At 33.9% G+C, this 15,489-nt stretch overlaps 2 protein-coding genes across 2 annotated transcripts; both read right to left on the bottom strand.

The window, feature by feature from the left end:
• Positions 1-331: 331 nt before the first annotated feature.
• On the bottom strand, positions 332-1,697 carry LOC111894399 (lipoamide acyltransferase component of branched-chain alpha-keto acid dehydrogenase complex, mitochondrial). The gene is made up of 4 exons (XM_023890472.3): positions 1,647-1,697; positions 1,114-1,263; positions 636-1,015; positions 332-542 (listed from the first exon to the last, which is right to left on the bottom strand). The coding sequence occupies exons 1-4, from the start codon at positions 1,695-1,697 to the stop codon at positions 332-334; spliced, it is 792 nt and encodes a 263-aa protein (XP_023746240.2).
• Positions 1,698-7,045: 5,348 nt separating this feature from the next.
• Positions 7,046-10,201, bottom strand: LOC111894372 (protein NRT1/ PTR FAMILY 3.1). Its single transcript, XM_023890447.3, has 4 exons — positions 10,045-10,201; positions 9,736-9,953; positions 9,095-9,651; positions 7,046-8,114 (listed from the first exon to the last, which is right to left on the bottom strand). Exons 1-4 carry the CDS (start codon positions 10,121-10,123, stop codon positions 7,205-7,207), a joined length of 1,764 nt encoding a protein of 587 aa, XP_023746215.1. The 5' UTR covers positions 10,124-10,201; the 3' UTR covers positions 7,046-7,204.
• Positions 10,202-15,489: the final 5,288 nt, after the last annotated feature.

The raw sequence follows: 15,489 nt of genomic DNA, 5'->3' as shown, positions 1-15,489 counted from the left end.
ACTCAGCTATACACAAGAAACAAATGTAATTTATATACTTTTTTTTATACAAACAACACTTAATATTAATTGTTAATTGGTAATCTTGAACTGATTTACAGAAGTTGTAATGGCCTTGACCGGATTTGTACTCATGATGCTTGTAGTAAGTTTCACATTTTTATTCTTCATTTTATGAATAGTTTCACATTTACGGGCCGGCCTCACCTGCTATAATTCCTCCAAAGGCCGGGTTCGGTTACCAGCATCAGCTTGTTTATAAAGGTGCTTATTTATTTATGCCTAAAAGGTTATATCTAAAAGGTTATATCATGTGATTATTTATGAGTTTTTAAAATATGAGTTTACAACATAAATGAACAGAGGATAATGAATTTATTAACATAGGAAGGAATGTGAATTTAATATCTAGATCAGTATTCTCTTTCTGGAAAGTTGATTTAAGTTTCATAAGCCCATCACAGTTTATTTCTTCCACATAATGAAAATGAGGAACACTAGCAGCTGTAGTCATTGACCTAACCATTGCACGTTGATAAGCCCTAACAACAAAGAACTTGACAACTTTAATAACATGTTTACTTCAATCAAATTCATGATATTGTTTATTTTTTATATAATAATAATAATAATACCTTTGAGAGAATATCTTATCATGATAAAGCGATTCAACCATCTCTTGAAGTTGTTCTTCAGGTCCAGACATGGGTTCGATAGAAGTAGGATTAAAAGCAGGTTTGTCATCAACAATTCCTTTTTCTACACCATATTTTAATACATCTTCTTTCAATATTCTTCCATGTTTACCACTTCCAGTGACATCAGCTAAATCAATACCATGTTGCTTTGCAAGACTTCTAACAACAGGGGTGGATAAATTGTCATTTGCATGACTCTTTCTGAGCTCTAGCTTGTGTTCATCAAACTTTGATCCATCAGAAACTACTGATGCATCAGAATCATTAAATGGAACAGCAGAATCTTCAACTACCAACTGTAATAGAGTTTCTCCAACCTGAAATCAAAGTCAAATCAAAATTACTTTACCATATATATGGAAATTGTTAACATTACTACCGGTGTTTTACCTTTATAATGTCACCAGGAGCATGCAGAATCTTGGACAAACCATTTGAGGAGTTCACATTCTGCAATACCTTCACCAGTTTGTGCTAAAGGTACATCTATAATGCCACCAGCGTGTTGACTATCCTCTGCATTACTTGAAAAGTAGTGCCCCTTAACATTGTACAGCTTGTTCAACTAGATAATTAATACAACCAAATCATTACCTTTTATAATCATTGTATGAAGTTTTATCAAGATTCATATGAAACACCACTAATTTAATGGAATGCACCCTTGTTCACATAGAAACATGTAAAAGTTACTTAAAATTACAACTGTTGTCTTAGTTTCTGATGTATGACTTAATTTGACTTAGTGTAATATACATGGAGATTTGTCAAAGACTTAATTTGACAATTGTTGGGTCACAGATTGGTGAAGTCTTTTTAATTTGACCTGAAACCCGGAACCCCGAGGTATGTTTATTCAGCTACTCATCAAAATGGTTCATGTACACCACATGATGATATATTATCAATAAATCAAGATAATAATAATAATATGAAAACTTCAGTTACTCCATTAGGCAGCCTTTCATCACCTTCACCTATGATGGATTTATTAGACATATTTGGTCCTACCCCTCCGCCACTTAGTATGTTTATTTATTTATTATTTTATAATAAATTTTGGTAAAAAAAAGTTATTTTTTAAAATTTTTCAGTTGCATTTGGAACCTGCTAGCAGTAACTCTCTTCCTGCAAATGGTAACGGCTCAATAACACAAAAATTACGAGTTACCAACACTCAACATGGCAAAGTAACTATAAATAAATCATCATGGAATGAAATGTTTGTGTGTTTTTTTTAAATATCGTTTACATAATGAATGTTGATTGTTATGGACGAAAGCAATCATTATGCGCATACGAATAAGTTACAAGTTGAACAACAAAGACATGTTGGAAGAAAGACATCCCTCATGAGATATGATAACATTTTTCTCTCTCTTCTATCACGATCTCTTAGTGTTTATATTTGGGACAATGTTATTAAATATTATTTGTATCTTTGTATGCCCTTGTTCTTAGGTCCAAATCATGGATATTTGAATTTGTTGAATTTGGAGGTGAAATATGGTGCTAATAAAGGTAAGACATGGGCAACAAATTATTCCATTAATGACATTAATCACTTGCATTTGTGATTGTATTCATTACATATGGATTCAATACTTCGCTAAGTTGACCTAATATTTTATTCTTCTAGGTTCACTCAATCAATTCTTTTTTTTTTGTTGTAAATTGTAAATTGGAATTCAGGCTATTCTTGGTCCATGTGCATCACTTGAGAAGGTTCATACAGTATTTTAAAGAATGTTGACTCTTTGTTAACCGATTGTTGTTTTTTGTGCAGAAAGGTGCTTTATGTTCTGATACTAACATTGGTCAAGGGGGTACTACTACATGGAAGGTGCTTCAATACACACTTGCTTAAAACAATGTACACAAATTAATTAAGGAAATAGCAATGTAGTACTAGGTTATATAGTTAGGGAAAGTCTCTTAATAATAATGTACAAATATTTGTCTACTATTTGAATGATTATTTGTATGACAATAAATTTTATGCAATGGATTGTATTTTTTGTATATGGTATTTTATTTTTTGTTATGAGACATTAAATTCAAATTTAATTTGAAAATTAGTAAATCTGTAAATAATACTTTTTTTAACATTTAAAATTATGATACGCAAAAATGTGTGTCATCTTCATTTATGACATGGCCTTTCTTGACAGGGGCTTCCTTGATACACATTGTGTGTCATAAACACGCGCGTCGTAAGGTTACGACACGCAAATGCGTGTCGTCTTTCTTTATGACAGGGCCTTCCTTGATACGCATTGAGTGTCATAACCGCGCGTCGTAAATGCGCGTCGTCTTTAGACGACGTGCTTTCGCGCAAAAGCGCGTCGTCTCTCTTTATGACAGGGCCTTCCTTGACGCGCATTTGCGCGTCGTCTGAGCGTTTTACGACGCGCAATGAGCGTCGTAAAAGGCTGTTTTTCTAGTAGTACCTACTCACCGAGTCCATCAGGATTTCACACTATAAATAGATGTGTCGGGTTCCATTCATTCTCACACCTTTCCTCTTCCACTTTCTCTCTCTAAACTCTCTCTCTAGCTCCCCTTAAGCCCCCTAAAGTCTAGGTAAACCCCCTAGCACCCGAAGGAAGCCCCGAGGCTCCCGGAGTCCCGAGAAAAGAGCCTTTCGGCTCGGGAACGCTGCTCCAGCGAAGCCCGATTTTCGAGAAAACTCGTTGTAAGTGAGCTGTACCTATCCTATCTTTTGTATAGCTTATGTTTCAAGATAGTATTGTTATTAGGACCTTATAAGGAGTATTTGAGCTATTATTATGGGTTATATAAGTATTGTTTAACGCTTATATAATAGTAATAATAGCTAGACTATTAAATTAGTCTCGTCAAGCGTTAGACTAAACTCTAGTGGTAATGATACTAGGTTTCGTCAAGGGACAATTGTTTTAAGAGTAACGAAGTGTTGTCCGAGTGCCGACTCACCACTTTATCAAGTGAGCGCATGGTCTCTTTCATCTTACACATAGATATGAAGTATTTTACATAAGTTACATGCTATGTGTGCATATTATCTGAATATTTGTTGTCTATGTTGGATGAATGATTTTATACATGTTTTAAATGATTTAAACTGTATATTTATATCTACTAATATGTTGGGATAAAACATGGGTAGATGAAATAGTTGGTGTGTAATGAAATAAAATAACAAGAAATAGGTGATGATAATTAGGTGAGGATAGATAGGTGATGATGTGATAGCTTTATTTTATTTACTTATTTTTATAGTTTTTTTAGCACATTCCATTTGCATTTTAGTTAATTTCCATGCATATTTTCCTTTTTGTTATTTTTATGACAATTTTGGGTACTTTCTAGTTTCTTGAGCATTACTGCAAATTTTAAGGAAACTAGAGGAGCGGGAGTGTGCGGGATCTTTTGGAAGGCGATTGGACTTGAAGAGCAGTGGGGATGTCATGCTTGATAGCTTTGGAGGTGATCCAGGGAGTAGGCTTGTCGATTGCTTGAAGGCGCAGAAGTGTTGAACTTTAAATTCGAAAGAGCGTGAGAGAATTCTTGAGTGTGCAAGATCGATGTTTTAGAGTTTGCGGAAGTTTTAAGTGATGTGGAAAGACAAATTGCACTTTAATTGAAGAAATATTGAAGAAAAATGGGCTAGGAGCTGATTGGATTCGAACTGGGCCAATGGATTAGCTGTTGGGGCCCAAGACTTGAAGAAGCCCAAAAATCCCGTCGAAGCCCGCGGCCCGTGTAAGATTACCCGCGGCCCGCGTGGATTCCTGACAAGGGCATTTTCGGGATTTTACTTAGAGCTCTATATTGGGAAGGTTGGTGTGCCTCTTCAGCCTTATCTTGGAGGTCCGATTTTGATACTTTCTCTCTGGAGTTTGGAGCACTTTTGGAGGCCAAGAACACTTGAAGAATATCTTCTTTTCATCTCTTGATTCTTGTCAAATGTTTGGTATAATCTTAACTAACTTTGTTTCTTTAAGTTTAGTCATGCTTGACTAAACTAATCCTGGTTGACTTTTTGTTGAATCCTTTGAATTTTTGTTGAATGCTAAAGAACCCTTGAACTTGTTCTTAAATCTTTATGGAAATGTTTTGTGTTTTATCATATTATCACTACTAATATGTTTTTATTCATGAGTTTAAATGTGTTTGTGGTGATTAGTTGGCTAATTTCTTGATTAAGTAAATGATCCTCAAATTAGCGAGCAACAAATGATTTTTGTGTTGTTTTTGCTTAACACAATCATAAAAATATTTCCTCCAACATGGTGGTGAAAGCATTTGACCCCTCCTGGATTTGGTGACTTTTTTGGTTTTTAATGCTAGCTGACTTTCACTAATTACATGCTATTTGGAATTAGTGACTTTGACTAAGGAAATTGTTATGAGCTTCTCTAGCCATTTCAACAATTAAGAAAGGTCTAGGTAATCTCAAGCTCCTTGGATTACTATAGCCAAATTAAGGATTTAAATCAAAGTATTGCACCATTGGATTCTAATGGTATGTTCATCAAAAGTCAAAGTGAGGAAACTTTAAGTCAACCATCTCTCCCTTATTGATTTTACATCAAACCCTTATTTTTGTTGAAATTGTCTATTTAAATCATACTTAATTCTAGTTTGTTTCAAGTATTTCAAAACACCAAAATCCCCCATTTTATTTTTATTGTTATTTTACTAGTATTTTTACAAAGAGATTTTTCATTGAGTTACAAATTGAACCAATCTCCGTGGATTCGACCCCTTTACCATTATACACTATTTTAGTGTGTAATATTTAGGGTTATTATTTTTGTTGGCCTCGACAACCACCGTGATGAATCGGTGATGTAGGATACTACAACCTTGTCCGACAATTTGGAGATGTAGTCATCTACCAGAGTATAGATGGCGACCACGGACTATTATAGACAACCCCGTGGAAACACTAGCAGGCTCATAACCTGCAGGTGATGAATTACGAGTTCAGGCGATGTTGTAACTATGTATTCATGCGATGATACTCTAACCCCTTTACTATGAATTACGAGTTCAGGCGATGTTGTAACTACGTATTCAACGATGATACCCTAACCCTTGGTGGGCACGTATTGAGGGAGTAATCCCTGAATCAATACTGTCTAGGCGATGTAGGCGATGATCCTTAGGGAAAGTCCTTAGGAACAAACATATAAGGAGATGCGATGTAAGAAGATGAGAGGTAAAATATGATGTAGGAGACGACCCTTAGGATAAATCCTTAGGGAGGGTACTTATGAATAAAGAAGATAATGAGGATGGGTAATTGAGTTAATTGTTTGATGATTGAACATTATAATTATATTATTGTGGGTTGAAAACCCTATGTACTCACCAGGTTTCCCAACCTGAACCACTCAGTTTATTTATATCACATGTATTGATATGAAGTCACATTACACTGAGAGATTAAGGAGATATAAATCACTAGTGATAATGAATGTAAGTTCTGTTTATGCTTATGTTTCTGTATTGACGATGACATCCCAAATGTTTAGAAATGAATAAAAATACTTTTCTTCAGAAGTGCTTTGATAACGTATTTATCATGTTTTACTGGGAACAAATTCCGCAACATTTTTATTAAAGAGGTACTCTGATTTTTATAAAGCATAAACAAAATCGGTCTTTTCTAGCCGTGAAAATGGGGATGTCACAGACCAGGATCTGGCCGATAACAATTTGTATGTAAAACCAGGATTTGGCCATCAGCATTGTAAGGAAAAACCATAATTTGGCCTATGGCAGAAAGTGATAGTAAGACTATGATTCGGCCCATAGCATTCCACACCAAATTTTGATTTAATAATGACCAAAAAATCAAGAGTAAATTACACGAATGGTCCCTATGGTTTGGGGTAATTTGCACATTTGGTCCCTTACTTATTTTTTTTTTAACTTGGAAGGTCCCTAATGTTTGTTTTTGTTACGCACTTGTTCCCTACTTTTTGTTTTTGTTTCGCGCTTGGTCTCTGTCTTTCCTAAAAAGACTATTATTCAAATAAGGAAAAATTGTATGGTAGGTATGGTAATGTGAAGGGGTTGGGGTTGGGGGTGTGTTTATTTAAATAAGTTAAAAAATCAAGGGCAAAATAGTCTTTTTTTAGGTGAGACAGAGACCAAGCGTGCAACAAAAACAAACAGTAAGGACCTTCTGAGTTGAAAAAATAAGTTAGGGATCAAACACGTAAATTACCCTAAACCATAGGGACCATTCGTGTAATGTACTCAAAAATCAAAATTTTAAGAGTATTTTATAAAATAATCATATGTTAATTTGGTGAATTTATCTTTTCTCGTTTACATTGTATATGCAATATCCATTTTTGGTTAAATATTAATAACATAAGCAACTTTAACACTTGGAATTACATATATGCCCTTTTAATTTTAGCCGCTACATACACCTTCTAATGCATCGTAGTTCGTACTTCAACAAAAGGAAGTTCATATCAACAATGGGGATTCATTTAGACCCAAACCTACACATTCATTACTAGCTCAACCCCATCACCTTTACCATTAGTATCATCTTCATCAACCCTACGACTATGAGCAACCTCAATAGGCTTCAAAGTATAGAATTTTGCACAAAACAAGTAGTAAACCAGGTTAAGAGCTTGAAGCAATGTTATCAACCAGTAAAAATATTCCAACCTTCCTTTATTCAGATTATCATCCGGCAGCCAGTTTGATCCGTCGTGACCTGCACTCAATTTATGCACCATGGTGACGAGAAGGGTACTTAGGTAATTTCCAGCAGCAATCGCCATCCAAAACACTCCGATTGCAGTGCTTCTCATGCTCTCCGGAGCCTGATCGTAGAAAAATTCCAGATGCCCAATTGACATAAAAGCTTCAGCGATACCATGAAGGGAGTACTGAGGTACCAACCAGAAAACCGAAATTGGAATCGTTTCATGAGGCTTGTCTATCAACCCATGTTCAAAAGCTGCATTTTTGCGCTTTATTTCAATGAATCCAGCAACCAATGTGGCAAGAACCGATATACAGAACCCGATTGCCATTCTGCTAAGAAACGAAATCCCCCGTTCTAGCCCTGTGAGTTTACGTGCGATGGGGACGAAAACACGATCGTAGAAGACGATGGTGGTTAGCATTGAGGTTAAGGTAAAAACAGTCATGGATCCTGCTGGGATTTGGAAGGATTTTGTTAGGGTTCTGTTCATTGTTTTGGCTTGTTGGAGGGAGAAGGTGTTTTGTTGTGCGTAAGCTGTGATTAGAAGAATCCCAGCTGCCCAAATTGGCCCCATTCTGATCAGTGACTTTAGTTCTTCGACTCGATGGATTGTGTTCAATCGCCATAAATTAGGTTTAGATTGCCCTTTTGCATTGTCTTCTTTGGTGACAATCGCAGCCTTGTCCAGGAATCTGAAATGTTAAAAGGACAAAATGGTCATTTCATCCCATTCAAATGAATTAAGTTCCAATCTTGATTTTGTGCACAAAAGTAAGGTTTGGCTTTTTTTGTCAAACAGTTTGACTCCAAAAGTCAAAATGCAACTTTTCTTTCTTGAAACTTTAGAAAAGAAGAAAAGGCAGAGGAAACACGTGACATATGCTTATCAATGGGTAACTAACAAAAGAGATCCATACATAAGGCTTTGTGTTAATCCACATTATACCCCTAACATTGTTCATGAAGACATAATAATTAAAGGATAGAATTGTCATTTCAAATTCATAAAGTTGCATAATACCAATCATGTGCTTAGTTAACACATGTGTTTTACCTAAATCACTGATTAAGAGATGGCCTAATACTTTCAATGTCATTTTACCTTTTTTTCTTTAAAGAATCCCATTTAGAATATTCTTGATTCCAAAACAATCAATATAAAGAAAGAAAAAAAAAGAACACTTCCTTGCCAAAAATAGCAAACAAAATTATCTTTCATTGGTGCCGATTGTTCTTTGTTCGCTATTTTGTTAGCTTGGTTTTTAAATTTTCAAAAATATGTTGTTTTTTTCTTTAAATAAACTATTTATTTTTTTACTTAATAGACATAATCGAGTCGAGTAAGTTATATATAAGTGTCCACTAGCTGGACTGGTTATTTTTTTTTTTTTTTAACTTTATGAACATAATTAATCCAGTATACATGTCTATTTAGCTATTTAATTTTTTTACTTTATGAATATAATCCAGTAAGATATATATGAATGTCTTTTTTACTTAATACTTAATAACGACTTGATATAAAAAATGAATGACATACACACACTTCTTCATTAAGTTCTAACTTCACATAAATTTACCCTAAAGGTGATGTCATTTTTTTAAATATTTCTTCAACATAAGTTATAAACAAAACTTAATTAAAAGAAAAGGAAACATGAACATGGCTTACTTCATTTGTTTAGTGTGAAGAAGCTTCCCAGAAACCGAAATGGAGGCATCAAGTTCTTCATTCTCATAAAGCAAATCATCAGAAACCATATCCAAGTTTCTCTTTCTACAAGCAGCAACACACACTTGTATCAACCGGGTAAACGGGCTACCCGAAGGAACCATATTCCGATACAATGGATACCCGATCACAAAAGTAGTAATCGAAAACACCATAGCCATGGAAGGAATCCCAAGACCCCAACCCCACCCAACATTATCTTGAATATAAACAATCACAGTCACAGCCACTAACATCGACGCCCCCATGCAGAAATAATACCAGTTAAAAAACTTCCACGTGTTCGTCTTCTGTTTCTCATCCGTTTCATCAAACTGATCCGCCCCAAACGCCACCACACACGGCCGGATTCCGCCTGACCCAACCGCCGTTAAGAATAGCGATATGTAAAGAATCGCGAGTTGACCCGTGCTGGGTTCTTCACAGTTTTCACCGGTTTTACATGGCGGCGGTTTTAAGTTTGGTAACACCGCTGATAATGTCAAAGATATCATTCCCTATAACAACAAAAAGTCGTGGAATAAGATCTAATGATTTATAGGATAAGTAGTTAAATATAACGATCGATCTTATTTACGTACTATTTGGTAAATGATGGAGGCGACGGTGATGGTCCAAAAGCGGCCGGCGAAAGAATCCGCCATGAAAGCTCCGAGCAACGGTGTCAAACTTCCGGTGCCGCTAAAGTTGGTGAGAGTGTTGGCGGCTTTAGTCATCGGCATATGAAGTTGTTGTGTTAAGTAGCTAATCATGTTTGTTTGAAATCCAACCACGGCTAACTTCTCGCCAACCTCGTTTGCTACGAAAAATAAAAGTAATTATAAATTGAAAAAGAAAAGCATATTTATTGTAGTATATAAAGAAAATTAGATTACATGAAATGAACATACCGAAGATGAAGGGCATGGTGATGATACCACCCTTGACTCTTTGACCATGGCGTCGTGTTTTGGAATTCGTGTCTTCCATATTTTGTTTAGTGTGGTTTTTTGATTGGTGATATGAAGTTTCTTTATATAGAGTAAAGGGTATACCAGACTTACTATTATGATTATCTACTACTTGTTTGTAACTTTTCTTTTTCGTAGTATTTTGTTGTAACATATGGACAGAAATAATAGGGTTAGAAACTAGAAACCTAGAATTACTGTGATTGGTAGAAGTTTCTAGAAGGTAAAATGCAATATGATTAGATTCTTAGTACGGATTGCACATAGTGTGTAGAGATTTTCATATGATTTTTTTTTTAGGTAACATTAATGGTGTTTCGACTTTTTTAACCGGATGGTAATACAAAAAGAAAGAAGAAAATTATGAAAGAAAGGCATAAAAACGGTAATTCTAACCATGATTAACCGTTTAGTATCATGTGGTAGAAAAAGTAACTCAATATAACTTTTAAAAAGTTAATAAACTTGAACTTTAAAATCAAGATTAATTATTTTGTTATTTACAAAAATAAAAATGAACGCATCTCTTTTCATGTTCTAAATCGTTGTTTCGGATTTGTATAAAGTACTCTATTTGGTGCATCATCGTGTGGATTGCGCATGGACCTGGTAAAAGACTTTTTTTTAAAGAATTATAAACATAAGGAATACTTAATTAATCAAATTATAAATTAAAATTTTGTTAAAATTTTAATTACATAAAGTGAATCATTTATATTGATTATTAGAATAAACAAATTGGATACCAAATTAAAAATCATATGAATTACAATTTTTATACAAATTACAAATAATTATAAAAATATAATGATTACACATAATATTTAAATATTTAAATTCAAAATTATAGTCAAAAGAAAATACTTTTGTTGTAAAACAATAACAAAAGTAATGTGGACCTCAAACACAACGCAGCGAAACAAAGTACACTTGAATCAAAGATAAAAACCAAACTCGAAAAAGTCCAAACTAGACCTATATAGTTTGAATCTTACATGAAAACAAACCAAGACCTATTGGTTTGAGTTCGAGATAATAAACAGATGGCACGTCCCAATTAAGATCAAAGTTTGATTCGTACACAACAATTCGAATGAACACAAGTTCAAAGTTTTTATATTTCAATCAACTACGGCTTACAAAATGATTGAACTTGGCTTTTATAGCCTTACAAAAGATAACGGAAAAATAAATCAAAAGACACTTAGTTATTACGTCATTTAATGACTTATTTAAAACATTAAAGATTTATTAAAAGGGATCCGTTTCCAGCAGCTTTTGAACCTTGAGGCGTCTTCCAACTTTCGAGGCTTACAGTTCCAAGTGGAATCTTAGGCTTCCAAGGCCTCGCATTCGCATCACACCTCCTCTGACTGGAAGTCACTTTCGAATCCTTTCGCATCCAAGTTCCTCTTCGCATCCAAACTCTCATTCGCAACGGTCCACAAATGAATGCAACGAGCTTCGCAACAAAACACCTCCAATAATTGCCACCAGGTGCAATCGATCGCATCTAGTCGCAATGGATCGCAACCATCTGTCAAACATGGTTCGCAACCATTTAAATTACAAAATTATGGTAAAAGGAAAATACTTTTGTTGTAAAACAACACCAAAACGCCTTAATTATTAGAAATTTTTGAACAAGATGCATAATCTTTATAAAAAAATAAACAAAATTAGAAGAATTTTGAAAATTTTAAAACCGAATTGAAGACAAGTCCCCCTAATTGCTTTTTGGTTCAAATTGACCCAAAAATTATGATCCAAACCAAGAAGACAAAAAAGCATTTTTCATGTCTTCCGGATATTAGGGTTCGATTTTTTCAACCGGGGGTGTTAGAACTTAGAACTAGGTTCCAGAGCATACAGACCTAATTTTTGATAGCCAAAGTGGCAAACCAAGTGCAATCGATCACTTTCGAATCCTTTCGCATCCAAGTTCCTCTTCGCATCCAAACTCTCATTCGCAACGGTCCACAAATGAATGCAACGAGCTTCGCAACAAAACACCTCCAGTAATTGCCACCAGGTGCAATCGATCGCATCTAGTCGCAATGGATCGCAACCATCTGTCAAACATGGTTCACAACCATTTAAATTACAAAATTATGGTAAAAGGAAAATACTTTTGTTGTAAAACAACACCAAAACGCCTTAATTATTAGAAATTTTTGAACAAGATGCATAATCTTTATAAAAAAATAAACAAAATTAGAAGAATTTTGAAAATTTTAAAACCGAATTGAAGACAAGTCCCCCTAATTGCTTTTTGGTTCAAATTGACCCAAAAATTATGATCCAAACCAAGAAGACAAAAAAGCATTTTTCATGTCTTCCGGATATTAGGGTTCGATTTTTTCAACTGGGGGTGTTAGAACTTAGAACTAGGTTCCAGAGCATACAGACCTAATTTTTGATAGCCAAAGTGGCAAACCAAGTGCAATCGATCACTTTCGAATCCTTTCGCATCCAAGTTCCTCTTCGCATCCAAACTCTCATTCGCAACGGTCCACAAATGAATGCAACGAGCTTCGCAACAAAACACCTCCAATAATTGCCACCAGGTGCAATCGATCGCATCTAGTCGCAATGGATCGCAACCATCTGTCAAACATGGTTCACAACCATTTAAATTACAAAATTATGGTAAAAGGAAAATACTTTTGTTGTAAAACAACACCAAAACGCCTTAATTATTAGAAATTTTTGAACAAGATGCATAATCTTTATAAAAAAATAAACAAAATTAGAAGAATTTTGAAAATTTTAAAACCGAGTTGAAGACAAGTCCCCCTAATTGCTTTTTGGTTCAAATTGACCCAAAAATTATGATCCAAACCAAGAAGACAAAAAAGCATTTTTCATGTCTTCCGGATATTAGGGTTCGATTTTTTCAACCGGGGGTGTTAGAACTTAGAACTAGGTTCCAGAGCATACAGACCTAATTTTTGATAGCCAAAGTGGCAAACCAAGTGTATCTATTTGGACCCATTCTTTTGTACATTAACAATGAGTGGCAATAATGTATTTTGGAGCTATTAAAAGTGCTTCAAAAAACACAATTAAATTTTTTTTGTCCAAAAGCGCAGGAAGGAAAGGTAGTAGTGTAGTACATGTACTGATGGATGGGTCCATAATTTTTCATAAATTCAGAGTATTATTTACAACATGACTAGTATCAATTGGACAATGTTAGTTTGACTAGACACTCATCTTTTTGAGGTAAAAGTTATTATTTTTATTATTATTATATAAGTAATCAATCATATAAATCTAAATTGCAACAAGCCTAGGTAAAGGTTTTTTTTTTTTTTTTTTTTTTTTTTTTTTTTTTTTTTGTTTCTTGATTATCATATAATGAATGTGGTCCGCAAATTTATCTTTATTCTTGATTATTATAAAGTTTTTTAGACATTAAACCATTAACATTTTTCACCTATATCTTGTGGCCAATTTGTAGGCGTAAAGGAATTAAAGCAATGTATGTGTATGAATTAGGCATTCTTTAAAAAGATGAGTTTTAATGTCTAACATATCAAATAACAACCCTACAACATAAAGAGCCGAGCCACAATAATGCACTTTGTTAAATCTTTTTGCCCTTGTCTATTCATGATTCTTGAATGTCAAATCCAATTTTAATTAATTGGCCTTTCGACTCATAATATTCTAATTATGGAAATTTCAAATTCAAAAACTTCATGGAGAAAATAAAGATTGATCATTTTCAAGAAGATATGAAAGAATAGAGAACTATAGTGGCATTTACATAAAGCGTTGTTTCTTGATGAAGTAGTGAGATGACACCACAAGCTTTTGTCGGTTTCAACTCCAAAAACATTTGCAAGCAAGATGTGATATAGACGACATTGGGTAGCCAAGAAATGTTCATGTTCATATTGATAATGATACGACACCCACGTGCCAAACATCGTGTATTCTATCCATTAGTATGTTGTCAATCTGTTTGGACCTTCTCTGGTCCACCATTTTTTAAGATAAAGACTGTTTACAGACAGAGTACTAGCTGCCATCTCCTCGATCATGATCATGCACGCAACCTGTTTGTGCTTATGTCTAAAAGAAAAGAAAATGGTGTTGTGGGCCAAAGAGGCAAGAGTATGAGTGGTGTTGAGATTATGATCGAGGTGGGCTTATACTTTTAAGCCAACTGCCCCCATGAATAACAGACGGTTTCTAAACATGTTTGTTATTGATAACTGCATAGACTAAGTGCATTAACACCATTATAAATGATAAACACTTTGGCAATTGTATAGTCAACTACTAGTCGAATAGAAAAAGTACGTATAAGATACACTAAGCATCATTCTATTATAGGTAAAAAGAAAAGATTCATTTGATTTTGATTTTGATGAGGGAATATTCTACTCTTTTTGGTATGCAACATGCGTCTTCATCCCCTCATGTTTATCGCATGACTACTTTTACCACAAATTCCAAAACAATTTTCATGGTGATATGATTTCATATTAGGTAAAGTCAAACAAAGAATATATATATATATATATATATATATATATATATATATATATATATATATATATATATATATATATATATATATATATATATATATATATATATATATATATATATATATATATATTCAAAACATAAATCCACATATATATAATATGAAGTTAAATTGTCAAATATGTGTTCATAACTTTGGTCTCTCTCGCACAAAGTTTATATATGCTTATACAAGAATGTGATTGCCATGAGTTGGTCAAGCGTTTTGCTTTCGGTACAAACAATAAACCAACTTCAAGTTCGGCTCTAAATAACATAGTATTAAATAATTAAAATGAGATGTGAGGTATTGCTTTTCCTTTATTTATGTATTTCGCAAATTAGGATTTTATAAATTGTGGAATAATAGTAACCAACAGTACCTCTCCTCTTGTATAGTGTAACTATTTTGGTGATTTTGATCTCCCACACTCTTCCAAGCGCGATTGATAAGTACCTTTTACATGTTTGGATAAACAAGTATTTATAAAGTGGGAAGGTTTTAGTTGATAGATATTTTATTTTATTTTTCATGTATACAGTAAATTGCTTATACAAAACATAGTTAAGGGGCTAAATATAATTGGGCTAGCTATACAATACATGGGCCAAACATCAATACAAAACTAATACATCACACACACATGTATACATCTAACAATATGAAAGATAGCACAAAATTAGGTACCCAAAATTTCCCACGCTTCGTAAAAGCATAACATTTCACAAAGTATTCGACCAAACATGTAGTTACACTTGAAGAATCAAAGATTCGTTGGTATTGTCAGAATATTTTTTTTTAAAACCATTTCCAAAATGACATTTTATCATAACATCCAACAGGAA

Source organism: Lactuca sativa, chromosome 4, assembly GCF_002870075.4.
Source record: "Lactuca sativa cultivar Salinas chromosome 4, Lsat_Salinas_v11, whole genome shotgun sequence".
Lineage (NCBI taxonomy): Eukaryota > Viridiplantae > Streptophyta > Magnoliopsida > Asterales > Asteraceae > Lactuca > Lactuca sativa.
Note: the sequence above shows the minus strand (reverse complement) of the source record. Positions and strands in the feature narration are given on the sequence as shown.